Source organism: Nothobranchius furzeri, chromosome 15 (assembly GCF_043380555.1).
Source record: "Nothobranchius furzeri strain GRZ-AD chromosome 15, NfurGRZ-RIMD1, whole genome shotgun sequence".
In the NCBI taxonomy this organism is placed as follows: domain Eukaryota; kingdom Metazoa; phylum Chordata; class Actinopteri; order Cyprinodontiformes; family Nothobranchiidae; genus Nothobranchius; species Nothobranchius furzeri.
In genome coordinates this window covers 35,711,387-35,726,479 of record NC_091755.1, presented here as the reverse complement: position 1 = coordinate 35,726,479, position 15,093 = coordinate 35,711,387, and the positions used below count along the sequence as shown (strand labels likewise).

Below are 15,093 nucleotides of genomic sequence, written 5' to 3'. Positions count from 1 at the left end.
CTCTATATTTCTACATTAGAACCTCCTTGACATCATGGATTAGTGCAAACAATGAACTGAGCTAAGGAGTTACTCCAGCATCAGGAAGATTTATTCTGGTAAATTGTCGGTTAAATATTTTCCAGAGTTAAGTCAATAAATACACACAGCAGTAAAACTGTAGATTACTGAACTATATTGGGACACATGATGGAGTTAAGACCAGCTGAGAATTTGTCAGCTTAGAGCTCCCAGTGGAGCACAGAAATTAAATATTTAAGAAAAGTAAACAAACTGTACTGATTTTGGTTCTGAAGATGAACAGAATCCTCCTCTATGTCCAAATCGGGTCGCAGGTCTTCAAAGTCAAACGGTCTAAAACATGTCTGCACCTCTGGTAGTGATATCCAGCTGGCGGGGTCGGAGTTCGGTTGAACGTCTCCGGTAATCCAATATCCGTTCTCGTCGCCGTTTCCCAGAGAAAAAACAAATCTGACCGACTAGTAGAGGCTTCAGAAGCTACATCTGATTGATGACACAATGTTCTCTGCTATAACGCTAACGCAGAAACACCGGAGTCAGGCGTTGTTTACTACAGCTGTTTCAGCAGAGCTCCTTGTGAAACGTCACCAGCTGCCCAGGGCTTAGACCAGAAGTTAGTTTCTGTTTTTCCCGCGCCGGTCACAAACATCAGATTTTCTTACAATTCCAGACGTCAAAATCCAAAATCCTTTTTCATCTGAGGTTTTAATAAACATTTACACATGCTGTTCAAACGAATTTTGCCTCTGGCCGATATCTTTAAATGAGTGAGTGAACCCACTACCAAGGATGAACTCTGCTAACTTTAAAAATCAGCTGCTCTAAATAAGCATGAAGGTCAGAGAGGAGCTCTAGGATGGACATGGATAAAGGAACTGTAATGTAGAGGTAAAGTAGGGCAGGGCCAACGTTAGCAGCTGTCATACAGTCATTTGAAATGTTTGACTTTTATTTAGCTTGTTATGTGACAGATTAGAGCACAGTCTCATGTTAGAGTTTTGTCATGAAAACATTGCGATAACTCATACTGATGGCATCTAAAAATTAACTTTTTTTTCAAAATAAAGAATAATTTTAATCACAATTGAAATGTACCATCCTAGAAAAACCTCGTCCAATCAATGTGCACGTCCTAAACTCACTGATTGGATAGAAATCCTTCCATTAAACTGTGTGTATCCGTGTGTGTGCGTGCACACACGAGCGTGTTGTGAACTGGTGTTGTGGTTTTGCACTGATGTAACGCTGACAAAAATGTAACTAAGTAACTTTTACTTAGAGTACATTTTATTTACGATACTTTTTACTTTTATTTGAGTAAAAATTGAGGCAAGTACTTTTACTTGTACTTGAGTAAAAAATTATCAAAGTACTGGTACTCGTTCTTAAGTAGGACATTTTAGTACTCTTTCCACCTGTGGAAAAAATATTGTTTTATCAATTAGTCACGCTGCTCTAACTATACCACAAATACTCGTGTTTACATGTTTTAATCAGTGGTTTCATACAAATATTTTTAAAACTTACCAAAAGTACTCCCTCTCATCTCCAACATAGGAATATTTCACCCGTTTAGAGACACGTCTACCAGGTTGGGCCTCGGTCAGCCTCTTGCTACAGCAGGTGAGTATTATGGTCTGTCCAGCCACAGCTGCCACACCCTCCACCATAACACAGTTGATCACACACTCCCCCTGGTGGTGGAGAGCTGGTTATATTCTGGGCTTTCTGAGTTTGTTTTTTCATTATTTTCTTATTTATGTTTTGATCATAAAGGAAGGCTTCCGATGATCTGATTTTTATGTTTCACTTTTCAAGCTTTTTGTTCTGCTGGATTTATGTTTTTCAAGGATTCAAAAATAACTAAATTTCTCTCTTAGAAGTGCAGTAATACAGAAACATTTTAGGCGATTGAATTCACTTGACTGTACAGTCCTGATTTACAGATGTAAATAAAGAAATTATTCCAGTTGTCACAAAATGCTTTATTTTTTAAACAACAGAATCCATGTTTCTAACTACAGTTCACTGAAGTACTTCTGAGTTAACCTTAACCCTCTTCCTAAGGGGAACAGCCGAGTGCAATTTTCAAACTTTCTACAGGCCAGCGTCCAGAAACAAGGAGGCTCAGTCAGCAGTCTTGAAGACTGCCATCAAGGTGACTCTGTAAATAATGGTCTCATCACCCTTTATAGTAAGAGTCACACATCTCTGTAGCACCTCAAATGGCTGAAACACACACACACACACACACACACACACACAAACACACACACACACACACACACACACACACACACACACACACACACACACACACACACACACACACACACAGTGAATGAAGACTTTGACCCTAAAACCACTGAAACACAAAAGTAAAAATGACATTTTCTCTTCTCACAACACAAAAACATTTGTTTTTGAAACTTTTTACATGATAAAACTTGGGCTTATTTGGCTGATCACTGTAAGATCAATGATCTGTCCCTTACCTTGTGGTCTTTTCTGGGAGTCCAGGTGATGGTGACAGCACATTTGCCGCCTGCCTCCACACTGCCTCTGATAGGCGTCACTGTGAAGCCCTGCTGCTCCAGTGGTTCCACGTTATCCCAATAAAACTCACCTCGCTGGAAAAGCACAGAGCGGAGAATTTGGTAAAGATAAACACCGCTCTGTTCTGTAACAGCTGCTTCCTTTTCAAGCACCAGAATGCAGCTATTAAAACTCTGTCGGCCTCTCATCATCCCAGTACCTGGACTTTGGTGTTTTTGGAGCAGATGCAGCCCACATGCAGCTCCCTGACTCCAGGTATGATGACACCTGCCTTGTGGCTGGCGCGCAGGGTCACCAGCACCGGGATGCTCGGCCCCTCCGTCAGCTCTGACTCTACAAGAGGAAAGTGTTTTGCAGGTTTCAGCTCTTTCATTACAAATCATTTAAACTTTTAGTAACCACCCGCTGATTCTGTTGACACAGATCAGCTTGCTTGCATCCCATGTAGCCATTACAAACAAATTATAATTGAATTTGCACAAACCTGGCGAGTTATTTTATCAAATCACAATCTTGAGATAACGATGTGAGCTGTGATACCTGTGAGGTGAGATGGGCAGAAGATGGATGAGGGGACAAGAGACTCAGTAGGCACTGTCCGCAGGTCTCCTCCATGCAGAAACATGTTGTGTGAAGAGGCTGCACCCTTCAGACTCATCACACACACTTCACTCTGGAAGACAAAGAAGACACATTCAAATGAGGACATATGGGTCTGCATCACCTCCTCACCATCCTCACCACAAAGCTCTCTCAGCTCACTGTTTCCCCTGCCATGTGTCAGTGGATTTCCAGCTTCCTGACAAATAGGAGCCAGCATGTGCGGTTGAACAACGTTACGTCTGGCACAAGGTTGATCAGCACCGGTGCACCACAGGGGTGCGTCCTTGCTCCACTGCTCTTTTCTTTGTACACCAATGACTGCACCTCTAAGGACGCAGCTGTTAAAATTCTGAAATTTGCAGATGACACCACTGTCATTGGGCTCATCCGGGATGGTGACGAGTCTGCTTATCAGCGAGAAGTTGAGAGGCTGGTGGTCTGGTGTAGTCAGCACAATCTTGAGGTTAACACCCTTAAGACTGTGGAGATGGTCGTGGATTTTAGGAAGCTTCCCACAGTGCTGCCCCCCCTCACAATATCCAACAGCCCAGTGCCAATGGTGGACTCATTTAAGTTCTTGGGAACTATCATTTCCAGGGATCTGAAGTGGGAAACAAACATCAACTCCATCCTCAAAAAGGCTCAGCAGAGGATGTATTTCTTACAGCAACTGAGGAAGTACGGCCTACCACAAGAGCTGCTGATTATCTTCTACACTGCTGCAGTCGAATCCATACTTTGCTCATCCATCACTGTCTGGTTCGGGTCAGCCACAAAAATGGACAAATGCAGACTACAGCGTATTATTAAAACAGCAGGAAAAATCATTGGTGCCCAACTGCCCTCTGTCCAGGAACTGTACATCAGCAGGACCAGGAAAAAGGCAGTGAATATTGTCCAAGATGCCACACATCCTGCATCTACTCTCTTCCATCTCCTCCCATCTGGCAGACGCTATAGATCGCTGTACACAAAAACTACCAGACACAAGAACAGTTTCTTTCCTTCAGCCATTTCTCTCCTGAATCTGTAGATCCTTTAGCATCCTTTTATTTTAGTTTTTAATACTTATTCAGTACGCTTATGGATGTGTGTGTGTGTGTGTGTGTGTGTGTATACATATGTATGTGTGTGTATGTGTATGCATATATGTATATATGTGTGTGAGCAAATGTACATGTTCTTATGTGTTTTTTATGTATTTTTATTCTCATTTATTGTAGTTGTTGTATGTTTTAGAGAGCGAACACCTACCGAAGCTAAATTCCTTGTAAATGTAATTTTACTTGGTCAATAAATCTGAAATCAAGGGCAACACTTTTTCTGGATCATGTGATGACTTTTCCAACTTCTGATTGGAGGTAAAGACATGGGTAAAAGTGTGTGTCTATGTGTGAGTGCTTGCATGTGTGTGTGTGTGTGTTTTGCTAACCTTATTTTTCAGTTCTACAGTGAGTTTATCAGAGTAGTTGACAGATGGATGGTCAGGCTGGAAAGTGATGGTAATGTCTTGCTTCTTTCCAGGAGCAATGCTGCCCTCTACTGGTGTCACACCGAACACACTCAGACCACTGTAGTTCTGGGTTCCTGTAGGACAGAGGTTCTGCAGCTGCTACTGTTTCTGCTACAGCAGACAATACAATCTATCAAATACAATAATGAACAAAGGGGAGAGCACGTAGCAAAATGTAGTTTGTTCAAGAATGGGCGGAGAGTAGCACCCAGTAATTCTGCAACTAACGCCCGGGTCACACAGCAAGATATTTATGCAGATTTTGGACCCGATCCTCCTCTCACACAATCTTAAGGATGTGCATGCTTACTGTAATTGCTCTAAGAATAATCTTATCAGATATTCCTGCCATGTGTGGTGTGTTAAGAGCGCTGCGGTCCACTTGAAAGGATGTGGGGACCACTCCGATCAGGAATTTTAAACGTGTTAGATTGTCTCGGTCTGATTTTCAAGGACAAACAAATGTGCTGCCCGTTGACTGTGGCATGCAGCCAATCAATAAGCAATGTAAAGGAATCGTGCTGCACGCCCTTCCTCTACCACGATTGTTTACTTGCAAGATTTCCCATATGACTGAGGAACGTTGGTGTGTAGTTTGTTGTTTGGCTGCTGTGGGACCAAACAGTTATAGCCATGAACTTTTATCTCTGAATGAGGGGTCTCTCATGTTTAGAAAACTGGCCAACAATTTTAAAATCCTGCCAGGTAAACCGGGCCTTAAAGATGACCAAAAACATTCTTGGGTGGGTCCGTGTGATCTCAACATGTCGTACATGAGGTCACATCCACTCAGAACCTGGCTTTTCCACCTGATCGTCTGAAACTTTCAGATTTTGGTTTCTCATTTAAAAACAAGTAGCGCATCAAGTAATCAATCACAACTTTAGTTAAACCAACTTATTTAAAAACCTTCATATCTTTGAAGATTAGTCTAAAACTTGGTAATATAGCCTCTGCCGTCAGGACGAACTTAAGGAATTTGGGTGTTATTTTTTAATGATCTATGTCTCTTGAAAGTCACTCAAAAACATTGGTCCGAAACAGTTTTTATCATTTAAGAAATATCTCCAAATTGCAAAGGTTGGTGTCAAAACATGAACTTGACATGGATATCCATGCCTTTATCTCCTCCCATCTAGATTACTGTAACACACTTTTCACATGTTTTAACAAAAAGCCCTTGAACGCCTTCATTTGGTCCAGAACTCTGCAGCGAGGCTCCTAACTGGACCAAACAGAAGAGCTCACATCACTCCTATTCTGATGTCTCTGCACAGGTTACCCGTCAACTTTAGAGTTCATTCTAGAGTCCTGTTTATAACTTTCAATGCTCTACATGGTCAAGCTTCTCCCTATATTACTGAACTGTTAAAGCCTTATGCTCCAACCCAGCCCTCAGGTCCACCCACCAGAACCTTCTAGAAGTTCCAAAGACCAGATATAAAAGTCGAGGTGATCGCTCCTTTCAGACTGTTGCACCCCGACTCTGGAATGATCTTCCTTTATTCCTACGTAGGATTCAGTCTGGACACTTTTATAAAACCCTTCTATTTAAAGCTGCTTTTACCTAAATCTTTTATTTTCTTATTTTTAACTCAAACTTGTCATCTTTCATCTGTTTATGAAGTTTTATAATTTTATGACTTTATTTTTTCTGATGTTTATCTAATTCTGTTTTGAGATCATTACTTTGTTTTATTTTGTTTTGATCTATGTGAAGCACTTTGTGATTCTATATCTGTGATAAGTGCTATATAAATAAAATTTACTTAATTACTTACTATATATTTGAGGATTAGCCATAACATATAGGTTCCAACATGATTGTATTTACTGAGCAAGCCTTCTTCTCATCAGCCTCTTGTATTTTCGAAGCGTTTTGGTTTATTTTAAATGCATCTGGCAACGATGACATCATGCCAACTGGTCAAATTGGGCTTTAGCTTTAATTATCACACTCTAACATTTAACATCTTACCCACACTGGGCTGAACCGGAGAGCTTCTGCTTCCACCCAGCAACAGTACTCTGTCAGAGTCCATCTGAGTCTTAGAAGGACACAGACTGTCCAGCAGCACTCTGAAACCCACCGCCACCTTCGATTTGTTCTGTAACTGCAAGCAAAAGGCCACTTTAAACCAGCAGGAATGTTGTCACCATTACAAGAATCACCACAGCAGCACTGATTTAATAATAAAAAAATCTTCCAGATGAACAGGATGCAGCCGTTTTCACGACCATATTCCTGTATTTTTGGCACTGTCAGTGGGTGACTGACCTGCACACACTTTGAGGTGGTCTCCTTCTCCAACACAAAGCCAAAGTCAAGAAGACTTCCTGTGTGAGAGGAGGTGATCTCAGGAAGTACACCCTCCCCACACAGACTTATTTCCAAGTCCATTTTAAGACTTTGTATCTCCAGGATTTCATAGTGCTAAGGAAGTAAAGGCAAGGTAGTGTCATATTACTGATGTTTTATGTGGGTTTGCTCTCATTTTTAATTAAACAATATTAAGTAGTGCATTTTATTGTCATCCACCTTTTTCCCCAGAGTTGGACTGAAGGCAAGTACCAAAGTGTGCGTTTGTCCAGGATGAATGCATCTTAGAGCATTGACGAGAGAAAAGGGACCAGTTGTGTCCAAAATTGATGACCTCAGCTTGCAAAACAGTCAAAGAAAAATAAAGTTCCAATGTTTACCTCCTTATCAGACTGACGTAAATCATTAAGTGCACTTCTCATTTCTCAGAAGTGTGCACAGATATGTTTAGAAGAGGTTTCTTCTATAACTATTGTTGGTGAAAGGATACATCCAGCGATTCATTTGAAATGTTCTTAATTATCAACCTTTGAATTATTCTCTCCCCTGCAAACAAACATAGACAGTCAGTCAGGGAGCAGTCTGAGAGCAAATGTTGCATTTCCTTTTGATTATTTTCTTACCCACAAGAACTTGGTGGAAGTCCACGACATTATGGCCATTATTGGACACCACCACTAGAGGGGGCTGTACAGCAGGACACTGAAGCTTCAGGTAGAGAGTATTTATGGGACTAAAACACAACAAGTGTTAAAATGATAAACTGACAGATGCAGTATGTTATTTACACGCTTTGATATTGATTTTAATGTAACTGGAGTGAAAGACAAATGAAAAAATTATTTTTGAATATTTGAGGTTTTGCACACACCTTATCCTAGATGTGTGTTTTTTTATTACCACTTTACCAAACTAAATAATAATTTTATGCAGGATTGCTCTTTCTGAATTATTCACTGCAAATGAAAAACAAAAAGATGTGACAGAAAATCATATAAAGGACTGACCAACACTTTCGCAGCTTTCACAGTGATTCCAATTTGTGGTGCAGCAAAGAAAAGGGGTTTTAACGAGAAAAACTCCTCTGGGATCAGATAGAAATGATAAATGGCCTATATTTGTATAGAGCCTTCTTAGGGTTCTGCAACCCCCCAAGGCGCTTCACAACACAATCAGTCATTCACAAATTCACATGCTGCTGGTGAGGAGCTACAGTGTAGCCACAGCTGCCCTGGGGTGCTCTGGTGTCAACAGTCCCTTCAACCACCACCAGTAGACAAGGCCGGTTAAGTGTCTTGCTCAAGGACACAACAGCAGCCTTTTCTTGTGGGAGCTGGGATCGGACCTGCAACCTTCTGATTACTGGACAACGCGTTCTACCTCCTGATCTACTGCAGTCCCAAAAACATGGATGTAAAAAATGATTGATGAAATCTGAAAAGACCAAGTCATTTTCAATTGAAAATATGTCATAAACAGGGCTATTTAATAAAAACTTTAGTGTTTTAAAGCCCTGCAGTGTTCTTCACTGATTCAATAGAACATATTTTAAAAAGAGATAAAACTGATTAGTTTGAAGCTGTAATGGATATAAAAATAACAACACTGCTCTTTTCTGAAAAACCTCTGCAGGTTAGTTTTCCCGAGTTTTTACCTCCATGGTGGTTGAATCTGTCTGTCTGTCTCTGGAGGGTCTCCATCTGACACGAAGCAGGGGATGACCAGCTCTTTGTAGCTCTGAGTAAAGGAGCAGAGCAAAAAGGCCTTGGCCTCTTTGTACTGCTCTGACCTTAAATAAAATCATTAAAACATAATCACAAACTGGGAAACTTCAATATTTCATCCTAGAATGTATACCTACTCAGGATGTATGTTGACAGGATCAGGATTTTTGGTCCTAATGGTTTTTGACACCTTTCTGTCACTTTGATTCACCATCAACTTTTTCCATTTGCTGTGTACAACTGGGCGCTCCTGTTTAGGGATGGAACACATGACAACAATGCAAGATGATTGAAGAGAGTTGCAGAGCACCAATACAGTAAAAAGTTCAGCAGAGAAAGAAAAAAAATCACACTTGGCTGAATTTAAATCCATCAGGAACATTTTTGCTTTTGTAACATTGACCAGCTTGCATGACTCAGACACAAGGAGTCTGAAGCTCTCCTGCTTATGCTCCTTATTTTCATTATTCGTTTTTTTCCCCCAGTTCTGAACACCACAGATAGAAAGAAACACAAAACAGTATGTAGAGCAACAACTCAGGTCTGCAGAATGAGCTCAAGGCAGAACTCCACAATCAACATAATGGCTCTGGGGCAGAACCACTTGGGTGCATCCACATCCCAGTTCAAGACAGGTTTTCACCTCCGAACAGGAAGGTTTTCAACAGGAAAACTCCGTCTTTAAAAACTTGTCACCTTTTCTTACACTTCAGTTTTATTTATTTTTTTTGTTTAGGAATCTACAAAACTGTGTCAACTCATATCCTAATGAGACCAGACTGCTAATGTTTATTGCTTAAAGTTATGACATGTTTTTTGTATAAATTATTTTGGAGTAACAAAAGTTGACACGAATAATAACTGACCTTTAAAAGTGCAATATGTAAGAATTAGGTAAGAATGACATCCTGTGGTCAAATTTGGTTACTGCAGTCAATTATTTTAAACAAAAAGTTACTTTCTCACTGCCGCTCCGAGCTCCGCCAGTCACGGATCAGTGGCAGAAGATTCTACAAGTGAAGACGAGTCATACACAGTAAGTTAATAAGTAGATAAATATATACACAAATACATTTCACTGTAATATTGAGTTGTTGGTAATTGAGATATCAAGCATTAGCATTGTTAGCTCAATGTTAGCCTCTAGCTTGCTTCACCCGATATTAGATGTTGTGGCTTCTTAAATATATGGTTCAATCATTTAATCAATGCATTTGCAGTGGTCTCTATTAGGAATGTAAGTCATACTCTAAAGAAGTAGCACCAGTGTGCCGGTTTCAGGAACTAGAAGTGAGCCACATCAGGGCTGAGCTTTGAACAACTTTAGAGGCTTATTTGTGGCATCTTGCCTCTGAATGAATAACAGCAGCATGACTCTACTAAAGACTGTTTGTTTTTAAATGTGGATGTTTTATCTCCGCAAATAACACAAACCTGAAGGAGTTGTCATGTGATGGAGTTGCTAATGCTAATGCTAACGGTTAGCATCTACTAGCCAAAACGTTATATGTTTTTTCCCGGACTCTAAACTAAAAACAAATTTCCCCGTCACGAGTCAAGATGGGTGAGTCCGTGAATGTTAAGTGACAGTAAGACGTAGATCTGTCAGGCTTTTCAGATCCTAAAGTTTCACCGTCTATTTTCTATCAGAAGCTAAAGCAGGAGATAGATGTAGGAGACAATGTTCATGTGCAGTCTGCATGAAAAACTCAGAGTGACAGATTATCATCAGAAATAATAGTAAAAGACATTTTTTTTCTGCGAACCTTTAAGGGTACAAGAAATAACTTCTGGGTTGCTCCAGATTACCGGCTTCAATTTTTTAAACAATTCTGGAGCCTTTTGCTTGACAATGCCCAATAGCAAATGCTGGTGCTGTAGCTTTACCTTAGTGCTAACTCAACAGTCCCATGGGCTCACAGACAAAGACCCTATTTGGCCATTTTGAAAGGAGACAAACTGACAACCCACAACCAGCTAAGAAGGACATCTGTTTCAATGTAACCTTCCTTCCAACATGACTGAGACATTAGACTGGTTTGTGATTATTTCACTGTAAAATTCATACATATTGCTCTGTTAACCATGTAAAATAGTTTGCATTTTATCATAACAGATTAAGAGTTCCTCCAGAACAAATCTAGCCTAGCCTGCCAGACTCCTCCTCTGTTTAATTCTGCACAGAGAAAAGGTCTGGGAACTCTCCTATTCCAATAACCCCACCCCCTGAGAATTCTAACCGAGCCAATCAGCGCTGAGTAGCGTACGTCACACACCACAACTCCGAGTTTGTCAAAAACATGGCGACTGAAGCGGAGTTCGTTGCGGCTCTTTCCTCTGTTCTAAATGACTTGGACACGTCTTTAAAACAACAAGTAGAAGCGCTAAAAGCTTTTCTTCCAAAGAAAGATGCTTGCGCTGTCGCCAGACGCCATTTTTGACTACAGCTAAAAAACTACAGCATCAAGGACGTCACACACAGCGACGCTCAGTTTCTCATAAACAACGAAGACAGCGGTGGAGTTCGCTGTGGCTCTTTCCTCTGTTCTAAATGACTTGAGTGTCTTTAAAACCACAACTATCCGCTGTGAGTTGGGGGAGATTAGGACCCAAGATGCAGTAACCAGGATGACACGAGGCAGGAGTTGTAGAAAAAAAGTAAAGTCCTTTATTAGGGATAACTGTCCAAAGTAAAAACTCCAAAAAGGGCAGGAGGCCAAAAAACATAGATCCAAAATCCTAATGCGTAAAATCCTAGAGACCTAGAGCTCCTTTAAAGAGCAGACCTGGAGGTATCCAAAAACCGAGAGAAAGGGAGAGAGAAAGAGAGAGAGAGAGAGAGAGAGAGAGAGAGAGAGAGAGAACGAGAAAACGCTGACACAAACAGTGGACTGACAACATACTGAGATGCAGACAGGGTTTTTTACACAAAGGGAAACAATCAGGGAAACAGGTGACAGGTGTGGGGAGTAATCAGAAGGGATCAGGTGAGACCAATTAAGTGAGTGGGGGAAAACTGACTAGGTAAAATAAATCGACAGATGAGTGAACTCCTAGAACCTGAAAACAAGACACCAGAAGAAAAACACCAACAGGGATGGGATTACTACATCAGAAAACACTACGGAGGGAACCTGAGGGAAACCTGGAGGGAGCTAGAGACCTATAGGGGCACATAAACCAAAGAAGAACACCTAAGGGGAAAACCTGGAGTGGGGGCTGGGGAACACACGGAGACACATAAGGGGAACCTAGAGAGGGATGGAGAACACAAGGAGACACATGAGGGGAACCTAGAGAGGGCTGGGGATCACAAGGAGACACATGAGGGGGACGCAGGACGTAGACCATGACAACAATAAGTAGAAGCGCTAAAAGCATTTCTTCTACAAAAAATATGTGTGTGCCGTTGCCAGACACCATTTTTGACTACAGCTAAAAAACTACAGCGTCGTGCGGTACAGTTGGCATTTCCGTCTTTTTTCTGATTGTTATTTTTGAGCTGTCTAGTCCCGCCCCTCACGTGCCTCTTTGCCTGTGAGTTACCAGACTCTTTCTATGTGCAGTATTAAACAGAGGATGAGTGTGGCAGACCAGGCTAGTATGAATCCACTAAACGGACACATTTAAGTTGCTATTAATTTCCCAAACAAAAAACGTTTGAGTTGATTGTTTTTAATTTAAGTGGCTAAAGTCCAAAAAAAGAGTATTGAGTCTCTTAAATATAAAACAATATGCTGCTGCCAAAAAAATTGACATTTAAAAATGGGGGGAAGCACAGCTGAAGGTGACTGGGAGGGTGGGTATGCAGTTGTACCTCCTGATCTGTGACTTTACCTGAGGTAGGCGACGCCGAGCCTCTTCTTTGATCTCATCATCTGAAAGTCTGGGTCTGAATGTCACAAGTACAAGACATCGCTACATCGGGAGACAAGACCATGATTGTTGTTTAGATTTATTATTACATCAACATACACATTAAATGGTGTAGCAAACGTTAAACTCTGATTGGTTAAATTAAGTTTAATTTTAAATTCATTTGATGAGGTTTCCTGCTTTGGTTTTGTTTAATCATTAGCTGTTTAAGAGTGTTTGGATAATTTCTATTAAATCCATCCATCCATCCATTGTCTGAGCCCGCTTTGTCCACGCGGGGTCGCGGGGGGGCTGGTGCCTATCTCCAGCGGTCAACAGGCAATCAGGCGGGGTACACCCCAGACAGAGAGCCAGTCCATCGCAGGGCAACACAAAGACACACAGGGCAAACAATCACACACACACACACACACCTAAGGACAATTTGGAAAGACCAATCAACCTAACAGTCATGTTTTTGGACTGTGGGAGGAAGCCGGAGTACTCGGAGAGAACCCACGCATGCACAGGGAGAACATGCAAACTCCATGCAGAAAGATCCCAGGCCGGGAAGCGAACCCAGGACCTTCTTGCTGCAAGGCAACAGCTCTAACCACTGCGCAGCCTTCTATTAAATCATTTTGCTAAATAAAGTTAAAAAAGCTATGAATAAAGTAGCTAACATGAAATATGTAGTAGATATTTAAAATTTAAAACACTGAAATTTATAAAAAAGTTTTTATCAATCATAAATATAATAAACTTCAGGATTTGTTTCACAGCCAATCTAAGAAAAGAAGTTGCCCTTCACTTCCAGTAGAGTGCATCGATACGCTACGGAGGTTTCTGCTAGGTTGCTGCAGCTGCGTGTAATGGTGGAAACTGTTTAACTGGGCTGTAGATAAAAGACTTGTCTCCCTGATCCACCTTAATCACCACTTCTTTCTAGTAAATCTATTTCTATCTTGTTAGATTTGGTTTTATCATCCTGTAAAATGACAGGTTTTGTTTAACCGAGCAGCCTTTATGATTTGTGACAGAGGACTTCTTGGTGAACTGGTTTACATGAACGTGTAAACCAACTTACACATGTGAACATTTTATTTGGAAATGAAAGTATCAGAATAGCATCTTAGCTAATTTCCTGGTTTTTGTCAGTTGAAGGAGGTTCAGGACCCTGAGTGGTCACTGAAAAGTTCAGGAAACAGATTTTGCCTTTATGGGATGAACGCGTTGCCTCCAAGCCTGATTATGTCATTGTGGTTATTTCCTCTCAAGGCTCCTCCAGAGTCATAGAAGATGTTAAACAGTTGTTTTACTCCCCCAGGCTAGAAATGCCCTTTGCACGTCAGTTTGTGGACTGCCTCTAAACATATGAGTAAACACGAGAGGGAGGGGTCCTACTACACCTCTCCAGGAAGAAGACGTCCTGCTGATGGAGAGATGCTGATGTTGGAATCTTTCGGCAGAGTGAAGCAGAACAGCCTGGGTGCCTCAACAGTTGTAGCATCTTTGATCGGTGCAGTTGCTGTTTGTTTGGACTGTTGGTAGGTCAGGTGAAGCAGGGCGGTGGACTTGTCGCCAACAGCAGTAGCCCTGAACTGAACCAGTGACTGAGAGAGCTGCAATGGTGGGTGGAATGCCACGGCTCGGCAAAGCAACGGAAAATCTCTGATGACAAGAAAAAAAAAAAGGTTTAACCCTTTGATGCATAATCACTACAGTGGACAGGTACTCAAAATTGGTATTTATTTATTTTTGCTATTAAGCACAGCTGTTGAAGACTTTATTGCATTTGAGCCCCTCCATTTGGACTTCAGTAAGTCAAGCCGACATATTTCATGTTCATAATGCACGCTGTCCACTGAGGTGGACATGTAATAAATCATTTGTAAATTAAATGTCACAAAAACTATGTAAATATGAAATTTGTTTCATTCACACCTAAAGATGAATGAAAAAAATTGTTAAAAAAATCATGGTTTAAGATTTCATAATTCATGCATCAGAGGGTTAATTGTTAATCAAGTTCAAATTATAAAAGACTGCATGCATTCACACTCGGTAGGGTCACCTGTTGATCCCAGATTTACATATGAGTTGAAAATGGTGCTCCTTGGCTATTTTGGGGCTGAAAATCAGATCAAACTTCAGGGTCTCTTGTGGCAGCAGAGTACCAAAGCCATCATTAGGCCTGATCTTAATACACTGTTAGGTGAGAAAAGCAAAATAAACAAAACGTATCGGTTCAATCAAATACATATTTTATAATTATTTATTATCTGTTTTTATTTCCTGCATTTGATGAATTTCTGTTTGAACATGACAACAGTATCAAAGTGGTGAAAGCTTAGAGGAATCCCAGAAAACATGATATAAAAATGCCTTTTACCTAATCTGGTGATTTATTTAGTCAATGCCTAATCCCCTTTCAACTCTACAATATAAATAAAAACACACATAAATGACAAACTAAGTAACCAAAATCCCTCAGATTTCAG

The 15,093-nt window shown here is 40.8% G+C and overlaps 1 protein-coding gene across 1 annotated transcript in view; it reads right to left on the bottom strand.

The window, feature by feature from the left end:
• Nucleotides 1-1,868: 1,868 nt before the first annotated feature.
• Nucleotides 1,869-15,093, bottom strand: part of cfap74 (cilia and flagella associated protein 74) — an 86,644-nt gene continuing 73,419 nt past the window's right edge. Inside the window, exons 25-39 of the mRNA XM_015966959.3 lie at nt 14,667-14,800; nt 14,002-14,263; nt 12,575-12,655; nt 8,875-8,987; nt 8,668-8,802; nt 7,637-7,746; nt 7,504-7,559; nt 7,233-7,352; nt 6,972-7,127; nt 6,672-6,807; nt 4,613-4,767; nt 3,118-3,250; nt 2,777-2,910; nt 2,517-2,651; nt 1,869-2,250 (exon numbers count right to left, since the gene is read on the bottom strand). Of these exons, the coding sequence (XP_015822445.3) occupies nt 2,149-2,250; nt 2,517-2,651; nt 2,777-2,910; nt 3,118-3,250; nt 4,613-4,767; nt 6,672-6,807; nt 6,972-7,127; nt 7,233-7,352; nt 7,504-7,559; nt 7,637-7,746; nt 8,668-8,802; nt 8,875-8,987; nt 12,575-12,655; nt 14,002-14,263; nt 14,667-14,800 (1,962 nt within the window). The 3' untranslated portion in view covers nt 1,869-2,148. The remainder of the gene's footprint in view (nt 2,251-2,516; nt 2,652-2,776; nt 2,911-3,117; nt 3,251-4,612; nt 4,768-6,671; nt 6,808-6,971; nt 7,128-7,232; nt 7,353-7,503; nt 7,560-7,636; nt 7,747-8,667; nt 8,803-8,874; nt 8,988-12,574; nt 12,656-14,001; nt 14,264-14,666; nt 14,801-15,093) is intronic.